The 19,545-nt window shown below is 38.1% G+C and overlaps 3 protein-coding genes and 1 pseudogene across 4 annotated transcripts; 1 reads left to right on the plus strand and 3 right to left on the minus strand.

The window, feature by feature from the left end:
• Positions 1–1,324: 1,324 nt before the first annotated feature.
• LOC137002554 (retrovirus-related Pol polyprotein from transposon 412) lies at positions 1,325–10,030 on the plus strand. The gene is made up of 2 exons (XM_067362292.1): positions 1,325–5,603; positions 9,915–10,030. The coding sequence occupies exon 1, from the start codon at positions 1,948–1,950 to the stop codon at positions 4,849–4,851; it is 2,904 nt and encodes a 967-aa protein (XP_067218393.1). The 5' UTR covers positions 1,325–1,947; the 3' UTR covers positions 4,852–5,603; positions 9,915–10,030.
• Positions 8,761–10,577, minus strand: LOC137002562 (cerebellin-3-like). Its single transcript, XM_067362304.1, has 3 exons — positions 9,952–10,577; positions 9,601–9,726; positions 8,761–9,486 (listed from the first exon to the last, which is right to left on the minus strand). The coding sequence occupies exons 1-3, from the start codon at positions 10,241–10,243 to the stop codon at positions 9,206–9,208; spliced, it is 699 nt and encodes a 232-aa protein (XP_067218405.1). The 5' UTR covers positions 10,244–10,577; the 3' UTR covers positions 8,761–9,205.
• Positions 10,578–13,179: 2,602 nt separating this feature from the next.
• Positions 13,180–15,256, minus strand: LOC137002564 (complement C1q-like protein 2; annotated as a pseudogene).
• An 827-nt stretch (positions 15,257–16,083) lies between these two features.
• LOC137002565 (complement C1q tumor necrosis factor-related protein 6-like) lies at positions 16,084–18,074 on the minus strand. Of its 2 annotated transcripts, XM_067362307.1 has the most exons (4): positions 17,938–18,074; positions 17,363–17,502; positions 16,958–17,083; positions 16,085–16,842 (listed from the first exon to the last, which is right to left on the minus strand). In XM_067362307.1, exons 2-4 carry the CDS (start codon positions 17,490–17,492, stop codon positions 16,562–16,564), a joined length of 537 nt encoding a protein of 178 aa, XP_067218408.1. In that variant the 5' UTR covers positions 17,493–17,502; positions 17,938–18,074; the 3' UTR covers positions 16,085–16,561. The 2 variants fall into 2 exon arrangements, with proteins under 2 accessions (XP_067218407.1, XP_067218408.1); XM_067362306.1 differs by lacking the exon at positions 17,938–18,074 and having other exon boundaries at positions 16,084–16,842; positions 17,363–17,908.
• Between the last annotated feature and the right edge of the window lie 1,471 nt (positions 18,075–19,545).

Below are 19,545 nucleotides of genomic sequence, written 5' to 3' on the forward strand. Positions count from 1 at the left end.
CTAGGGAAACTCCAGAATCTGTTTTTGATATTTTACGAGACTTGTATGGGGGAAAACAGACATTTGTACAATTACAACAAAGGTTTTATGAACGAAAACAGAAAGAAGGTGAATCATTGACTGAATTTTCCCATGCTTTAATGTCTTTAATGGACTTGATTCTTGTTGGTAATCCAGGCAGTGTTCCAAGTTCTGACAGGGTGCTTCGAGATCAGTTTGTGGAACACGTTCGAGATGTGATGCTAAAACGTGAACTAAAACGACTAGTACGGGAGAAGCCATCTTTTACTCTACTGGAGGTTCGAAGTGAAGCTCTTAGGTGGGTGGAAGAGGGGAATAGAGAAGTAGTTGCTTCGTATGTTCAGCCATGGTGTAATGTTACTCAAGGCAGGGTAGTTGAGCCTGAATCTAAGATTAGATTTCAGGAATCTACAGAGCTAAAAGAGGTGAAAGAGATGTTGAGGCAGCAACAAGTACAAATAAATGAACTTACTCAGCGGCTTGAAAGCTTTATGTCTCAAAAGAATGAGTCTTCGGTCACCTCAACTAGGCAAAATAGTTCACGACGATGCCTTCGCTGTAATCGATTTGGGCATATAGCTAGATATTGTCGACAACCCTGGCCTATAGATGCAAACTCTAGATCACCTCAAGTGACTGTGAATGAGACTTCTGTGGGGGAGCCTGATAGTGTAGTATCCCCTACTGTTTTGAGTCATATTGTGGAGGGGGATAGTGAAGTTTCACAGACACCTGTTTGCCCTACTATTGTACAACGTCTCGTAGGCAAATGTCCTATTGTAACTGCACAGATGGGGAGTAGAGATTTCTTGTTTATTAGATACAGGGTCAATGGTGACCACTGTAACAGAGTCATTTTTTGAGAAGCATTTTCGACAATTGGGAGTAGATACACTTAAAAAATGTAACTGGCTTCAATTAAAAGCAGCCAATGGTCTTGAGATACCTTATGTGGGATACTTTGAAACTGATGTGACTGTGTTGGGGCAAATTCTTTCAAGGCAAGGTATTTTGGTTGTGAAAGACCCTGTTGATACTCTGTTCCATCAGAGGAAAGAGCTGACTCCTGGCCTTTTAGGAATGAATGTGATTGGACAGTGTTATAATGATTTGTTTGAACAACATGGCCCAGCACTATTTTCAGTTCCACAGATCAGGCAGGCAGAATTAGGCTGGAAGGACGCCCTGTTACAGTGCCATCGAGCAGATGAGGCCCCTTCTCCCGGGTTTATTGGTTATGTGAAAGTGCAGTCCCGCTATCCGGTTCAGATTCCAGCCGGGACCATGAGGTTAGTGCCTGCATTGTGCCCTAAGAGCATAAAAAGTTGTACCTCTGTCTTTTTAGAACCTCTGGGTCCCGATGATGGGGGGCTGCCTGCTGGAGTGTTAATCTCACCTGCCTTGTTGCAGTGTATCCAAGGAATAGTTCAGATACCAGTGGTTAATGTTAGCACAGAACCTCTATATTTACCATCAAGAATTAGATTGGGTTGTCTGGCTAGTGCTGAGGTAGTGACAAAATCAGATCAAGATATTTTCTTTGAGGAAGATTTATCATGTGACTCTAATACAGTGATCGTTCAGTGTCAAACTATTACAACAGCCTTGAACATTGACATTCAAGGGTTAGAATTGCAGGGACTTTCAGAGACTGAGAAAGAGGCCGTTAGGAGACTTTTAACAAAATATTCTGATGTTTTTGCTAAGCATGATGGTGACCTGGGGTGTACAACCTTAATTGATCATGAAATCCCGTTAGTAGATAATACACCTGTACGCCAGTGACATCGTAGAATTCCTCCCAGTCAGTTTGAGGAAGTAAAGGCACATATTAGACAGTTGTTGGACAGCCAAGTCATTAGGGAGAGTTGCAGTCCATACGCTTCGCCTATTGTATTGGTGAAGAAGAAGGATGGCTCCCTGAGGATGTGTGTTGATTACCGCCAGCTCAATTCTAGAACTCGCAAGGATGCCTATCCTTTACCAAGAATAGAGGAGTCACTTGATGCCTTGACGGGAGCAAAGTGGTTTTCAACATTGGACTTGGCTAGTGGATATAACCAGGTACCGGTTGCTGAAGTAGATCGCTTTAAGACTGCCTTTTGCACCCCATTTGGGCTCTTTGAATTCAATAGGATGCCCTTTGGGCTGTGCAACGCCCCAAGTACTTTTCAAAGGTTAATGGAGCGAATTTTTGGGGATCAGAGTTTTCAGTCTTTATTGCTCTATTTGGACGATGTTATTGTTTTCTCAGCTACCGTCAAGCAACATCTTCATCGATTAGAGTTGGTGTTAGATCGGCTGAGACAACAGAATTTGAAGATAAAACTCAGTAAATGTTGCTTCTTCCGGCCAGAGGTACGTTATTTGGGGCATGTGGTCTCTTCCACAGGAGTCAGTACAGACCCAGAGAAGATATCTGCTGTTGCTAAGTGGGTTCGTCCACAAAATCTTCAAGAACTTCGATCCTTTCTTGGTTTCGCTAGTTACTATCGGCGGTTTGTTAAAAAATTTTCTTGTATTGCTGGACCCTTGAATACTTTAGTGGCAGAAGTGATCAGGGGACAAAAGAGCAGACGACCAAAGATTGATTTGGGGACCAAATGGACTGACTCATGTGAAAATGCATTTCAAACTCTTAAAACTGCTTTGACCAATGCCCCAGTTCTGGCTTATGCAGATTTCAGTAAGCCCTTTATCCTGGATATTGATGCAAGCCATCAAGGTTTGGGGGCTGTTCTATCTCAAGAACATGAAAGTAAATATCGACCGGTTGCTTTTGCCAGTCGAGGTCTGCGACCATCCGAACGCAATATGCAGAATTACAGCTCAATGAAGTTGGAATTTTTGGCTCTAAAGTGGGCTGTTGCGGAAAAGTTTAGAGAGTATTTGCTTGGTCAGAAGTGCCTGGTGTATACAGACAACAATCCACTCAGTCATTTGCAGACTGCAAAATTGGGGGCATTGGAACAACGATGGGCTAACCAGCTCGCAGACTTCGACTTGGAGATTAAGTATAAGCCTGGACGTTCCAATGTTAATGCTGATGCTTTGTCTAGAAAAACTGCTGCCCCTGTAGCTGAACTGTCTATGACTACTGCTGTGCCAAGGGAATTATATTATCGTGCTCATGACTGTCAGCATGTTGTTTTAAGTGAAACAATTTCTGCTCTCCCTGAACAACCCAGAGAGAATCTTAGCAATTTGCAAGGAGTTGATTCGGTGATTGGCCGTTTCCTTGTTTATTGGGATCGTCAAAAGCCACCAGATGCACAGGAGAGAGCATTGGAGTCATCAGAAGTACTTGAATTGGTACGGCAGTGGGGAAAGCTGGTGAAAATAGAGGGTGTACTGTATCGGCGGTTCTGTCCCCAGGATGAACATCAAGAAATTTGTCAAGTTGTGTTACCAGCGGCTCTCAGGGAAAGGGTCCTTACAAGTCTGCATGATGACCATGGCCATCAAGGGATTGAGCGGACGGCGAGCTTAGTGAGAACCCGGTGTTATTGGCCTGGTATGTTCAAGTTCATTGAAGAATGGTGTAAAAAATGCCAGCGATGCACCCTAGCTAAAGTGGTACGACCAAAAGTACGTAGTTTTATGGGGCACTTGACTGCAGAGAGGCCATTGGATATATTGGCCATTGATTTTACTTTGCTGGAACCTGCATCAAATGGACTTGAAAGTGTACTGGTTATGACTGATGTATTCTCAAAGTTCACACAGGCTATCCCGACAAAGGATCAAACGGCATCGACAGTGGCACGTGTCCTAGTAGAACGTTGGTTCTACTTATTTGGTGTGCCACGACAAATTCATTCGGATCAGGGGCGGTGCTTTGAAAGTAGACTCATTCAAGAGTTATGTAGATTGTATGGCATTTCAAAAACTCGCACTACACCTTATCGACCACAAGGAAATGGCCAATGTGAGCGTTTTAACAGAACGATGCATGATTTGTTGCGTACTCTGCCCCCAGAGGAAAAATGCCATTGGCCAGACCATCTCGCCCAGGTAGTGTACGCGTATAACACCACTGAGCACCAGGCTACTGGGTACTGTCCTTATGTTCTTATGTTTGGACAGGAACCACATTTACCCCTCGACTTCATATTAGGATTGGATAATCATACCCAGAGTGAAGTGGACTGGGTAGTGGACCATAAAGACAATCTTGAACGGATGTTTAATAAGGCTCGAGCCCGCCTTAAGTGTGCCACAGAACACCGTGCCCGACTAAATGATCTTAAGGTGTGCCATGAAAGGTTACAAGAAGGCCAGATGGTGTATCAGAGAGCTCATAACATAAAAGGCAGGAATAAGATCCAAGATGCCTGGGATCCTACTCCTTATAAGGTGGTCCGGTGTCCAGATGGAAATGGAGCAGTGTATTCCATTGCCCCTGTGGATGGAGGAGGTAATCTCAAACATATTCACCGCTGTGAGTTGCGTCCAGCTCATGTTTCCTTGGATGATCCTGGACTTCCGGTTTTAGTGGACCATCAAGCAACCTCTGAGGACAGAGATAGGGGTATGGTTGTTGTGTCCCTACTGCCTGAGTGTACATCTGCTCATGAGAAAGTTGTTAGATCTCAAGAAGATAACATCTATCCAACTATAGTAGAGGAGTGTGACAAAGAACATCAGCCTTCACAACCAGAAGCTGCAGTAAGGCGTACTAAGAGGTCAACAGCTGGATGCCATGCAAATCCATATCGTCTTCCTCGGCCAGCATGTACTAGTGAAGTCCAACTAAGTGGTCAGTTGGCTCTCCCTATGATGAGGTTGTCCAACAATAGGCCCCATGAGATGTTCCGCCCATGGTTGTAGTTTGATGTGATCGACGGGACGTCGATTTAAAACTAGGGGGTAGATTGTAACGGGGCGGGTTTCAGGAACTACAGGTCCCATCAGCCTCGGGTCTATAAAAGGAAGTGATGAGATTTGTTCTTCCACTTCCGCCCTTTTGTTTTTCCGCTGACGATTTATGAATGGAATTTGCGGCAGATCTAAGTCGTAGCTGGTTTACGTGTTGCATGGGGGTGATAGACCAAATGTAAGGATCGCTTGTGCAGTCACATGTCAAATATGGAACATTGAGTGTTGAACACATGATGCATCGTTTAGGAGTACTATGGCTGGATGGTTGCCCGAGTGTCATAAACCAATATAACGGATGGTAGAGGGATGCACGATTACCGTTTATTTTTAGGTTGAATTATTGTTGAGTTGTGTGTTTTTCTTTTTTTTCTGTTGGATGTTGGACCAAGTTGGCTAAGGGAAAACTGAAGTCATATCAAAGACAAAAAGGGACCAACTAGATTATAGTCATTTAACAGTGTTGACTCATTTGTTTCACTTGCATTACCCACGTTAATATTGTTTGTTTTTATTTCTTTTGTTGTAGATTTATTTTTGACCTGACTGTGGCCGTGGGGTTGCCTTCACTGGTGGATAGCAGAGGTGCGGTGGTGTGGTCACTTTATCTTTTTTTCCTCCTAGGTTTGCAGTGGGATTTGCTGTGAGCTTGATTGCAGTGGGAGCACGTTTGTCTGTATGCCATTTCTATCTTCACAATCTAGGTAACCTGTGGCCATCTGTGGGTTTTGTTTATTTTTGTTTTATTTTTTATTTATTTTCTTTGTGGGTAATTGCATTGAAGGTCTGCTGCATCCTTTTAATATGGTAATGTTTTTGTTTTGGTAATTATATTATTTTCTTCTGAATAAAAATGTTGCATTGAAGCGTCACCACCGCCTTCTGCCTGATTACTCCCCTTTTTGGGGTCATGGTATTACATATATATATATAGATAGATAGATAGATAGATAGATAGATAGATAGATAGATAGATAGATCAGGGGCGTTTCCTCCGAGTAGGCAAGGGAGGCAGTGCCTCCTCAAAAAAAAACAGGATGAGAAAAGAATCCGTATTACATATAAAACAACACAAATATTACAAATTATTTTTTAATTTCTTAAGGAACACTGCCAAATAGCGACACCCGCACGTAAAGTTACACAGAGGAGTCATGCTTTACAGTCTATGGAGTCGTGCCTCTCTTTCGTCTCATAGAAAACCATCTAAAGGAATAGTTCACCCAAAAATGAAAATTTGATGTTTATCTGCTTACCCCCAGTGCATCCAAGATGTAGAGGACTTTGTTTCTGCAGTCGAATGCAAATTATGATTTTTAACTGCAACCGCTGCTGTCTGTCAGTCAAATAATAGCAGTGATTGGGAACTTGAACAATAACAGTAAATAAAACTTGCTTAGACAAATCCAAATTAAACCCTGCGGCTCGTGACGACACATTAATGTCCTAAGACACGAAACGATCGGTTTGTGCGAGAAACCGAACATTATTTATATAATTTTTACCTCTAATACACCACTATGTCTAACTTCGTTCAGCTTCCTGTTAGTGAGGTCAAAAAACGCGTTGTGATGACGGAAGTGATGTCTCTCCCATATACTTCAATGAGCGCAAGACATCACTTCCGTTGTCAGAGCGCGATCAGACCTCACTAACAGGAAGCTGAACGAAGTTGGACATAGTGGTGTATTAGAGGTAAAAATTATATAAATACTGTTCGGTTTCTCGCACAAACCGATCGTTTCGTGTCTTAGGACATCAATGTGCCGTCACGAGCCGCAGGGTTTCATTTGGATTTGTCTATGGAAGTTTTTTCAACTCTTATTGTTCAAGTTCCCAATCACTGCTATTGTTTGACTGACAGACGGCAGTGGTTGCAGTTAAAAATCATAATTTGCGTTCGACTGAAGAAAAAAAGTCCTCTACATCTTGGATGCACTGGGGGTAAGCAGATAAACATCAAATTTTCATTTTTGGGTGAACTATCCCTTTAAAATCATCAGACCCCCCGCGTGCGGTGGCTTTTGTGGGGGGTAATTGAGAATGAATGGAGGAAAGTCACGTGAGAAGAGGCAATGTCTCCATCGCGTTATGATTGGATGTAGTGATGGGAAGTTCGGATCATTTTACTGACTCAGACTTTTGAGTCTCGTTCAACAAAATGAACAAATCTTTTTTCGAGTCATTTCGTTCATTTCGTTAATTTTAGCAAAATGTAATTAAAATGTTACGTGTTACTTCCCCAACACATCTACTACTTATGCAAACGTTGATCCCACTACAAACAATACAAAACTACAATGCTATAAGATTCAGAAATGATTAATTCATTCTTTACCTGGGTCTTCAGTTTATGACAAGCTGATTAAGTTCACCTCACCTCTTGTCTGACAAGTCTTCGGGTTTAAGTCATTCCTTAATGACGTGACAGGCAGTCCCATGCTAAACCAATGCATTCTGAGCCGGAAAGACAATTGATTAGTTCTTTTTATGAGTCTTTCGGGTTTTGAGTCGTTCCTTAATCACGTGACAGACCCATACACTACTTCTGACATTTCTGTCACTGTTTTTGTTACTGTTTCTTGAGGATCTGTGGTGTGTTATTATAAATAAATAAAGTCCTGTTATAAATAAAATATTGATTAATTTATCTTTTTGACTGTCTATCTGTAAATAAACACTAGGCTATATAATAATATAATAATCCAAGCCTACACTACAAAGTATTTATAGCCTAGTTTGTTCATTTTTACTCCAATTTTGATTTTGCTGTTATAATAATTGCTTTTCCTAGTCAGACTTGACATAGTAGTCTAATATATGTATAAGAAGATTGCTCAAAAAGGAAATAATGACATAAATTAAAAGCAAATAACATTTTGAATTTGAATTATTAATGTTAGTTTAAGACATCAAGGTTATGATAACTTCAGCTTTAACAGTTGTAACACAAACTCAAACAAAACTGGAGAGTTAACGTTATTTACTAATAAATATAATGTTCTCGCAGCATAGCGTATGGGTCTGTCACGTGATTAAGGAACGACTCAAAAACCCGAAAGACTCATAAAAAGAACTAATCAATTCTCTTTCCGGCTCAGAATGCATTGGTCGCGTATGGGTCTGTCACGTGATTAAGGAACGACTCAAAACCCGAAAGACTCATGAAATGAACTAATCAATTGAATCATCAGGTGAACTACTACTAGCAGTACAGAACCTGTAGAATATTGCACATGCGCGACTGAACGAATCACCCCCCGAGACGACTTGTTCTTCCCGAGTCACATTAAAGATTCGTTCAAAATGAACGAATCGTTCAAGAACGACACATCACTAATTGGATGTAATTGTTTGTGATTGGATATGATTGGTTTGTGCGATAAATCCCGCCTCTTGTTGACGTGCACGCTCCGCGCGTCAGTATGACTGAACAAATGATGGCGTCAATGGGAAGACTAATTGAAAAGTAAGTACACAGATCACCCAGTTAGATATTACTGCTTTATGTCACGTCAAAATCAAACTTGAAATGGACTGAAAGCATGATGTCTGCGTTTTTTTTTTTTTTAGTGCAATCAGCAGTGCAATTCGTGTCTGTGACAGACGGTGTTTAGGGAGCATGACTGATGATCCAAAATATCCTAGGTTGACAATTAAAAAGAAAAACCGCAACACACAAATAAAATATATTGTTTAAATTATTATTGCCTTTAGTTATTATTTTGGAATGAATGTAGAAATGCTTAAAACACTAACTTGATGAGACTGACTTGGTTCTGATAAATATATATATATATATATATATATATATATATATATATATATATATATATATATATATATATATATATATATATAAAAAATGTGCCTCCTCATTTCAGAACACCACCGCACGCCACTGATATATATATATATATATATATAATTTTCCAAAGTTGAATTCTGTGTGTAAAAAGTATCAATACATTAGGGATATTTAACATGTTCAATGGTGTGTATATAATTACAAATACAAATATGTTATTATACACCAAAATAACACTGTGCCTAACTGATATTTTTCAGTAAAAATGTAAAGAAAGTAAGAATCTGTAAGAATCATTTAAAGCTACAACCACAAATTAAATTACTTTATAACATTTACAAACAATTCATTTTAATAAAACTGTCACAGAGATAAAATTACATGAAATATGAATGCACAAACATTTATTTTACTCTTTAGTGAATCAGCACTTGTCTTAAAAACCTGCAGTTAAGACTTGTTGAGAAGAATGATGAACTTCATGACTTTAATAAGACCTCAAAGAAAAAAAAGTAAATGGCCAACAAATGAAGTTAAGTCAGCTTCATTATTAAAGACCCATGTATTGTGTCGGAGACGCACATAGACCTGATCTCCTTTCTCTAGAGTCAAAGAGAATGAATTAGCTGTTGATTCATAGCGGTCACCTAGAGGATGATTAATAACATATACCATCGGTTGTCCATTTTTAGAGAGACTTAGATCCATTAGTCTGTTTGAGCGGTAACGTGCAGAGACAGAGAAGAAATAGACGCCTTTAACTGGTGCTGTGAAGATACCTGTAATGACATATGCAACAATTAACACTGATGCTTTTATGCTCATACAATCACTGTTTATTTCACATGTAGATTTCAGAGTGTGATGTCAAACATTGATGCAGAAACACACACCAGTGGTTGGGTTGTAAGCTCCTCCTTCATTCACAAAGACCTTTTTGTAAACCAGAGTGATATCAGTGTTGAAAGGTCCAAGGTCACCAATGTTTCCAAGTGTGGCGGCAAATGCCACTTTATAATCTACATGAATCAGAATTCACAATTTGTCAAAAACAAACATGAAAACCTCTGTGTAATATATCAGTTACACATCTCAAGATTTTTATTCCAACAGATGATTAGTTAACAATAAACTGAATTATATCTACCAACAGATTTTATTGAATCCATCCATAGTAATTCATTTTGTTTTTGTTTTCCATCTGCAGGTTTGACAAGTGAAATGAGAACAAACAAGGGGGTTACCGTTCCTCCTGAGCTGCTCCAGTTGTTCCTCAGTGTTCTTCAGTTGTTTCTCATTGTCTTCCAGTTTGTTCTTCAGCGAATTCACAGTGGATTTCAGCTCTGTCAGCTCAGAGATGATCGCTGTGAAAAAGTGTTGCTGACACTCACCAGGAGTCAAAACTGCACTTTTTTGTTCCACATTCAAATGCTCAGTCCTTTCAGTCTGCACTGCCTTCTCTTCCTGCTGGACCTCCGACATACAGGCACAGCTGTACAGGAGAAGCAGGAGTGGATACAGAATGGTGCAGGACATCTTTACCTTAAATTTTGCAGTCACACCACTTGAACACTTTCCTATGATGATCTGGCTACTTGATGTGTTAATTACCAGAGTATACAAGAACTGCACTGCAACTGTGAGTGAAAAAAAAAGAATATTACTGGGCTTCTGTTGAAGGTTCCCTACAGCCCTGCACAAGACACTTACAGGTATTTGTTCCGGAAATTCCAGAAAATCCTGATATATTCCTGGTAGGCTGATGTTTAACTAATGACACACATTTTATGAGGAAATATATTTGTTTAACCTGTTAGCCAGCACCCCCGCTTTTGGAAAATCCCAAGAAATGACATACCCAAACTAAAACAGATGCAGTTCATGAACCATAAATAAAAGCATAAATAAGGTCTCATTTGCAGTTTTTTTGTAAAGTCATAATTAATTATTGTCACAATGAAGAAAATAGTTAAAATTGCTTCAGTTTTTTTTTTTTTTTTATGTTATTAGAAATTATTTTTTATGAAATATCTTTATGGAAATAAAAGTGAAGTTGGCCTTGTGGCAATCTAGAAATGCACTGCAGCTGAAGCCACATGTCTGACCATGTTATATTTTAAATCTGAAGATGATAAGTTTAAAACTCTGAGTTTTATTAAATGTTTTTCAAGACCATGTCATGTGATTTTATTTTGAGAAGACTCTAAAATGTTAACTGATGTTTATTGCCACCATCAAGCATCTATTCAAGTGTATTGTCTCGTTTGTTATGTGGTGCTAACTGCCCCATTCAGTTTCAGTCTCCCCTGAACACCTTCACACCTCTCCGGCCTGCTTATAGCTCTAATTATTCTTTTCTTTTGTCTTTATTATAATTACTGATGATGTTCTATTCAAGAAGATTTAATCCATCATTTCTTTCACAAACTTCTCACTTCACCTTATTTGTAACTGTATCTAATGCTCTTCTTAAAAAAAGAAAAAAAAAATCAGTGAGCTTTACGATTCAAAATTATTAATTTGCATTAGCTCAGAACAGGTGCATCTCTGGGCTCGTTAGCATGTTAGCTTAGCACACCAACACACACGACAATTTATAAGATTAAAACCATGTTTTTGCTCCAAACTTACAAGTCACAGATAACCTTCTGTGATGTGGTTTCGGATCAAAAACCAGACAGAAAATATATAATTTTATGCTATTCTGCACAATGGGAATAGCTATCTCAATTAGCATTGCATTATAAATATGATCTATTATTATGAATAGCCGACATGGTGTATGGAACACAGATAAACCACATATCATCACAATCGTGTATTATTTATTTTCAAAAGTGTCTATCTGCATGTTATATCCATGACTATAGCGATCTCTGGAAGCCTCTGTTAGTTCCTGGAATGTCACATGGTATGCCTGTTCTTCACTGAGACATTTGTGGACTAAATGTGCACAGAGCGCCCTCCGGCTGCAGGTATGACTTGAAAACACAGTAGATCAGAGTAATCCAGTGCTCGTAATAAGGACAACAGCGTGTTTTGGGTAAAAATGTTATAAATAAATATTACTCCTCTGTATAGAAAATTTACATAAACGTATAAGAATCCATCAATATTTCTCAAAATGTGCATACTTTTAAGCTAAAAGCCCAGAGGAATGTTATTTGTCAAGTTTTTTTCATGACGATCTCACAAGAGTGTTTTCTTAACGGATGAGGATGAAGCTCATATTTCAATGAAAAGGTACGAATTCCATTTTTCATATTCATAACTCCTGATGCATATTAACAAATAATGGCCACTATACGATATTGAGAGTAAAATAGAGATTAAAAATTGAAGCTTGAGTCTTAGAACTTTTTTAATGATGTATAGTTTGTTAAGGTAATTACATTACATCTAACAGTAAATTTGAGCTAATTTAAACAAGTGTGTATATGACACAAGATATATGCAGTACTGTATGCATCTGATAAAAGAAAAGAGATACATTCTCTGAAAGATAAGACATATTAGGTTTAATAGTTAACCCGAAAATTAAGCTACAAAATGACACTACTTGTTAACTTTAATTTGCCATATTGTAATGAGGCTTCAGCTTCTGATGAAACTCTTGGTATAAAACAGATGCACTGATGATTAAAGACTCAGATCCAACTCAATCTCAACACTACAGCTTCATATTCTTATTAAAATATAAATAAATAGCCTGAACCCTTTGTGCAGGTTTTTAGTGTCATTTGCTTTTTTTATAAGGATAAATCATAATACGAATCAATATTTACATTTGTAGATTTTTGTGTATATTCAATTTGTAATCATCCCCAGTTCACAAGCATGTCAACTGACCATTCCACAATAATCTTTATTTATTTTGATCATATGCATACAGTACATGAGCCTTGTCTATGAACTCTCAGGTTTAGGACTAAGGCAAAAACTTATGAATTAGGCTGAATGTGTTGAAGAAGATTAATAAAAATTGCTACAGTAGGCCTACAAGTTAATTTGTCCCATTTATTTACTCTTTCATAAATTCATTCACAGACTAATTTATTCATTATGTAAGTATCATGACAAGTGAAACATGTATTTATATAGATTAAATATTTGCATTGCCTTTATGGTTTTAATTGTACAAACTGATTGATATATATGGTAGAACTATCACTTCTATCACTAAAGATTGATTATAAATAATCTTCCCAATCAGTTTCTACAGAAGAACTCGATGTTGCAACAGAAACTATTGACTCTCTCTTTTCCAGCATTTAGACACAGTTACTCCTTTGTGCTTAAAAAAGATTAAGGAAATTAGTCCAACACTGTGGTACAAGGAGCACACTCAGGCCCTCAAGAGAGCATCCTGAAAAATGGAGCACAGATGGAAGAAAAAAAAAAAACTAGAGGTATTTCAAATTTCATGGAAGGAAAGTTTTATTGCATACCAAAAGGCCTTAAAAACTGCTAGATTTGCTTACTTTTCAACTCTTTTAGAAGAAAACAAACACAACCCTAGATATTTATATGATACAGTGGCTAAATTAATGAGAAAACAGCACAGCAGTGATGACTTTATGAATTTTCTATCAAGAGAATATTATAACCATGCAACCGTCTACTACAGTATCACATCATTCGTTGTTCTATTCGTTGTTGCTATAGTACTACTAAGCTACTAAAAGAGATGCTTCCAGAAGTTGATCCTCTTCTTAATATCAATAATTCATCATTATCATTAAGATACATACCAAAAACTTTTAAGCTGGCTGTTAACCTTCAGGAGGACGGTTTCCCCCTGAAGGTTTCGTGGGGGAACGCAAACATTTGCGAGACAATGCAAAAGCATTGACTTATTATTTTTCCTCCCATCTTAAATTTTTTCCACCACCATGTCCCCTTTGGGGCTCCGTGCTATACAGACCTGGAGTTTGAATATTTAAAGCCAATATTACAATGTTCTTAAAATCTTTTAATGGACAAAATATTCAATGTTACATGTATTCACCATCACTTCAGAAATCAATCAGAAATGGCAAAACTTAAATGTTTCTTGTAATTTAGAAGTGTATCACCAAAGCTATCAAAGAGGAAAAAGTAAATGGCCAGCAAATGTAGAGTAGTGATATGCATTATTATCATGGATCCATGAGTTTTCCCCAAGACGCACATAGACATGATCTCCCTCCTCTAGAGTCAAGATGCCTGAATCAGATGCTGCTTCATAGCATTCACGAAAAGGATAATTGATTTTACTGACCATCTTCTTTCCATTTTTACAGAGATACAGACACATAGGCTTGGATGTATCCCACTGAAACTGAAGAAATATTTCCCTTTAACAGGGGCTGTGAAGATGCCTGTAATAACATAGATAATAATGAACATGTAATGTCCAACATCCTCAGCATGTAGTTTTCAGAGTGTCATATATCAATATTAATACAGGTTCTACATACCAGTGGTTGGGTTGTAAACGTTATCAGTATTCACAAACACATTTTTGAAAACCACTGTGACCTCAGTGTTGAATGGACCGGTGTGTCCTGTGACTCCAAGTGAGGCAGAAAATGCCACTTTATAGTTTTCTGCGCAGAGATTCACAAAAGATTCACACACAAACCAGTGTACAATCCAACAATTTTTTTTTTCATCAATAGGATTTTTTTCACTAATTTCTCATCTGTAAATTGGACATCACTGAATTGAGACCCGACAGGTTACCTTTTCTTCTGAGCTGTTCCAGTTCCTCAGTGACCTCCAGTTTGTTCTTCAGAGAACTCACAGTGGATCTCAGCTCTGCCAGCTCAGAGTGGATACTTGTGAGGCAGATTTGCTGAAACTCACCAGAAGTGGAATCAGCACCTCTTACCTACCTCTTACTCATTCAAATGCCCAGTACTATCAGTCTGTACTTCCTTCTCTTCTTTCTGGACCTCAGGCATACAGGCACAGCTGAACAAGAGAGGCAGCAGTAGATACAGAATGGTGCAGGACATCTTTACCTGTCACAATCGTGTAACCCGGACAGCTGTGGACTGAATGAGTGTGCAAACTGAAGAGGAGACTGTACACTATCCATTTGTCAGTTTGTCAGAAGTATTAACCTGTGACACTGAAGACTGGAGTAATAACTGCTGAAAATTCAGCTTTACAGGAATAAATTACATTCGAAAATATATTCAAATAGAGAACAGTTATTTTAAATTGTAATAATATTTCAGTTACTATTTTTTTACGGTATTTATGAACCAATCAATGCAGCCTTGATGAGCATCTTTAAAAAAAAACACAAAACAAAAACTTATTTATTCCAATCATCCATGTTTGTTAACATGCTCAAACAATTGCAGTTCATTTAGCCAAAATTGACACAAGCAATAGCACAGAAGAGCACATACCAGTGGTTGGATTTTCTTTGCGGGTACATCTTTGTAAATGGTGCGATTTCAGTGTTAAAGCATCAGATGTTTCTTGTATTCACTTGGTGTATTAGATATCTGAGTAGTACAACTATTAAAAAAAATAGAAAGCCAGCGAAAACTGATTTGGTACTTTATACAAGGTGGATTAATGTTTAATTCATAATGAGGAAAGAAAACAACACCATCAAAGGGTTTTAAAGCCTATATTATGATGTTCAAGTATGTAAGATTGGCCTGATTTCCTGACAAAACTGGACTCGTGAACTTTCGCAGAAACAGTAAACCATGTAATAAAACAATAAATCTACACACCTAAATAAACAAGTGTGACGTCTGCCATATGATAGAAACACAAGATGAGATGAATATGCAAACTCATGTCAGACTTTACTCAACAGAAGCTCGCTAAGCAGACATACTAGATTGATTCTGGGCATTCTGGGTGCCTCATACAAAACTCATCCATGGCTCCCAGAATGCACTGCGGTATGAAGCATGTCACCATTGTTGAGATTCATACACTGATTCTTGATGTCTGTGTGTAAGTCAATCTTACGGGAGGTTTGAAGTGTTTAGTGTGCTTCACTTAAATCTTCTGGGATTTCTCGACACACGCTCCGAAGCCTCGGCACAGATCGTAACATCACTATTTTTAATTCAATTTCTTTGACAAGAGCAGCAGGGATGTTCTGAGAACATTTCCAAATAAAGTATGGTTCCCTAAACATTCAGAGAACGTCCTGAATGTTCCCTGAAGGTCCGCCAAATAACGTCCCCCGAACCTTAAAAGAACCCCACATTGTGACCGTCTCTGAACGTTTTGGGAACGTTACACACGTGACCCAATCACAAATATTATTCTCAGGTGGTTCCTGATATTGGCCTTATCAGGCGGCATCCAGCCTCCTCTGGACACTATCATTGGGAACTGTAACATGCTGTGCAGTAACCAGACAAGACTCCAGACAATGTCTTTGATATGCTTTAATCATGGCCGGGAGTAACTCAGACAAATCAAAGATGAGATGACAAAAAGATGACAACAGTTTGTATAGAACAGGTACATGACCAAAGATAGCATGACGATTACACTATTTTTATAATTATAATTATATTATAATAATAATATAATTGGCTCTTCATATATACAATTTAGCAATCTCTCTACTCTCTGTTACAAGCTAAAAGTTAACTTTGAAATTTGATCAGCTTTGAAGTTATAAGGGTTAAATATAATATTCATACAGCAGTCTAGTACTAGTTCCCTCCATCTACATCAGCTGTTTTACCACACTAGCTTTCACCAAATCTTGTCCTTAAAAGCTCTTCTTATTCATATGAAAACACACCAGAATAACATTTTAGTCTTGAAAAAGAAGAAAAAGAAATGTTACTTGTGATTTTGAGCTTCATGAATTTAGCAAGATTGTCAAAGAGGGAAAAGTAAATGACCAACAAATGAATTGTGGTGACTGTAATTATCAAAGACCCATGAAGTCTCCTGGAGACGCACATAAACACGATCTCCTCTCTCTAGAGTCAAAGAGATTGAATTAGCTGTTGATTCATAGCGGTCACCAAAAGGATGATTGAAAGCAATTACCATCTGTTGTTCATTTTTAAACAGTCCTAAATTCAGAACTTTAGATGAGCGGTTATGTCCAGAGAAACTGAAGAAATAGGCTCCTCTTACAGGTGCTGTGAAGATCCCTGCAATAGTACAATTAACAGTGATGTTTTAAATAATTACACTGTTCATTTTGACAAAATGTAGTTTTCAGTGTGATATAAAACACTGACACGGGTTCATTATAAGAACACACACCAGTGGATGGGTTGTAAGCTCCTCCTTCATTCACATAGACATTATTGTAAACCAGAGTGACTGGAGTGTTGAAGGGTCCAAAATCACCATTTGATCCAAGTGTGGCTCCAAATGCCACTTTATATTCTGTGTGAATCAGATCATGTTTTGTAAAAAATAATCAAACACAATAATCACACATATAGTATAATATATATTATAATGCTTATTATTCATTTTGTTGGATGGTTAATATTATACTAAAGCATGTTTTCTGAATACACTTGGTACTTTTGTCAGCAGACTATAAATGTATCACTGATCTCTACTGCAGGACAGAGTGAGGACAGAGTACTGCAGGACACTCTTCAGTGTTTTACAAGTATAGGCTGACAGAAATGATGAGAACAGGCAGGAATATATTACCATTTTTTCTGAGCTGTTGTAGTTGTTCCTCGGTGACCTGCAGTCTGTTCTTCAGAGAACTCACAGTGGATTTCAGCTCTGACAGCTCAGAGTAGATCGCTGTGAGAACATTTGTCTGGACCTCAGACATTCTGGCACAGCTAAAAAAGAGAAGCAGCAGCAGATACAGAATGGTGCAGGACATCTTTACCTACATATCACAATCACATAACCTGAATAGATGTGGACTGAATGAGCAAATTAAACTCAACTGTGCACTATGGAATTGTCAGTTTGTCATAGGCATTAACCTACTGTACCTGAATGATGTGACACTGAAGAATGGCTGCTGAAAATTCAGCTTTGCCATCATAAGGATTAAATTACATTTTAAAGTAGAAAACAGTTATTTTAAACTGTAATAATATTTCAGTTAATATTTTTAAACCAATAAAGTCACATTAGCATTAAACATTTAGAAAAACTGAATTATTCCAAACATTTAAGCAACGTTGTCACATTTACTAACATGCTCAGATAATTGCAGTTCATTTATCCAAAATGTTTTGAGAGTGTCATAAAAACAGAGAACATACCAGTGGTTGGATTTTCTTTGCAGGTATGTCTTTGTAAACCAGTGCGATTTCAGTGTTGAAGCGACTGATGTTTCTTGTATTCACTCTACTTAGTGCAACTGTTACAAGAAGCCAACTGATACTGACTTGATTCTTTATAACAGGTGGATTAATGTTTAATTAAATACAATCAGATGGAGTAAATGTATGTTATTGCCCAACTCTGGACAATAGGCAGGGAGGAAAGTCAAACAGGCTTGGGTCAAAATCCAGATTAGTCCATCAGCAAATAAAATTCATTTGTGAGGTGAGAGTCAAGGTCAGATGAACAGAGAGATCAAACAAGAGGCAGACAGTATCAGAGAAATTCAAACTCATGGCAAAGATCAGGCTGATAGAACAGCAAGAGAGAATACAGAGAGTGAGAGAGAGAATCAACAGTCAACAGCAACACGACTGGGCTGAAGAGAAAATAAAACAACAAAAACAAACAAACAGGGATCCCAAACATAAAGGATTAGTTCACTTTCATATTAAAATTTCCTGATCATTTACAAATCCCCATGTCATGTCCATGTTCTTCTTTCTACAGTTGAAAAGAAATTAAGTTTTTTTATGAAAACATTCCAGGATTATTCTCCTTATAGTGGAATTCAATGGCCTCCAAATGGTTGAATGTCAAAATTACAGTTTCAGTGCAGCTTCAAAGGGCTTTAAACGATACCAGACAATGAATCAGGGTGGAATATAAAATGTATAGGGGTGTGTTTCCCCCAGAGTCTCTGCTAAGAGAACATGTCTGACCCTTGGGTAAATTTGGTAAATGGTAATTTTTTGTTATATAGGCCAGCAATTGTTGTGAGGTTGTCAGAGCAAAAACTAACTAACTTCAGCAGGTAGAGGGCAGCATTTAACTTTGTTTGTAACTAAAGACCATCAGTAAAGACTGGAGGTGTGTTGATCCCTAAATCCCTATAGAGGTCCCTTAAAACAGAAACTCCCACAACAGGGGTCCATAAAGCTGGTGTGGGTAGCCAGGCAAGTTTTAGATTAGTTTGGGCTTTTAGGTACAATGAAAGCATTATGCTATATTTGGTATCATTTCAAAAGTCTCAGTGTGATTTGTAAAAAAATGAAAGCAGCATAGCAGGTTTTATTCTGGGCAAGGGATCTCAAAGGGAAATTGTGTATCAACTGAGAGCAAAGTGACATCTCTGAACAAAGTCACTCCTCCAGTTTTTCGCCAGTCACTTCACAGTAAAGGGATTTTAAAATCAAAATTGCTTGGCTTTTACAGTTGATTATTTATTATAATTAGGGGCCAAGCCCCGAAGGGGCTGTAGCCCCTATTGTAATTGTACGTTTTCCCTTTTATTATTATTATTCTTCCTCCCGAATGGGAGTCTATGGCAGCCCTATCAACGGAACATGAGAAAATTATGAAATTTGGCACAGTTGTAGAGATGCTCATGAATAGTGATTGGACCAAATTTGGAGTCTCTAGAACCAACTCTATAGCGCCACCACCAGTTCAAAATTTCAACATTCTAACGGTTTTAACATTTGAACTGTTTGTCATAGAAAAATTAAATTTAGTTCATCTGATTCGTCTCTTCATGCTGATGCTAT

Source organism: Chanodichthys erythropterus, chromosome 16 (assembly GCF_024489055.1).
Source record: "Chanodichthys erythropterus isolate Z2021 chromosome 16, ASM2448905v1, whole genome shotgun sequence".
Lineage (NCBI taxonomy): Eukaryota > Metazoa > Chordata > Actinopteri > Cypriniformes > Xenocyprididae > Chanodichthys > Chanodichthys erythropterus.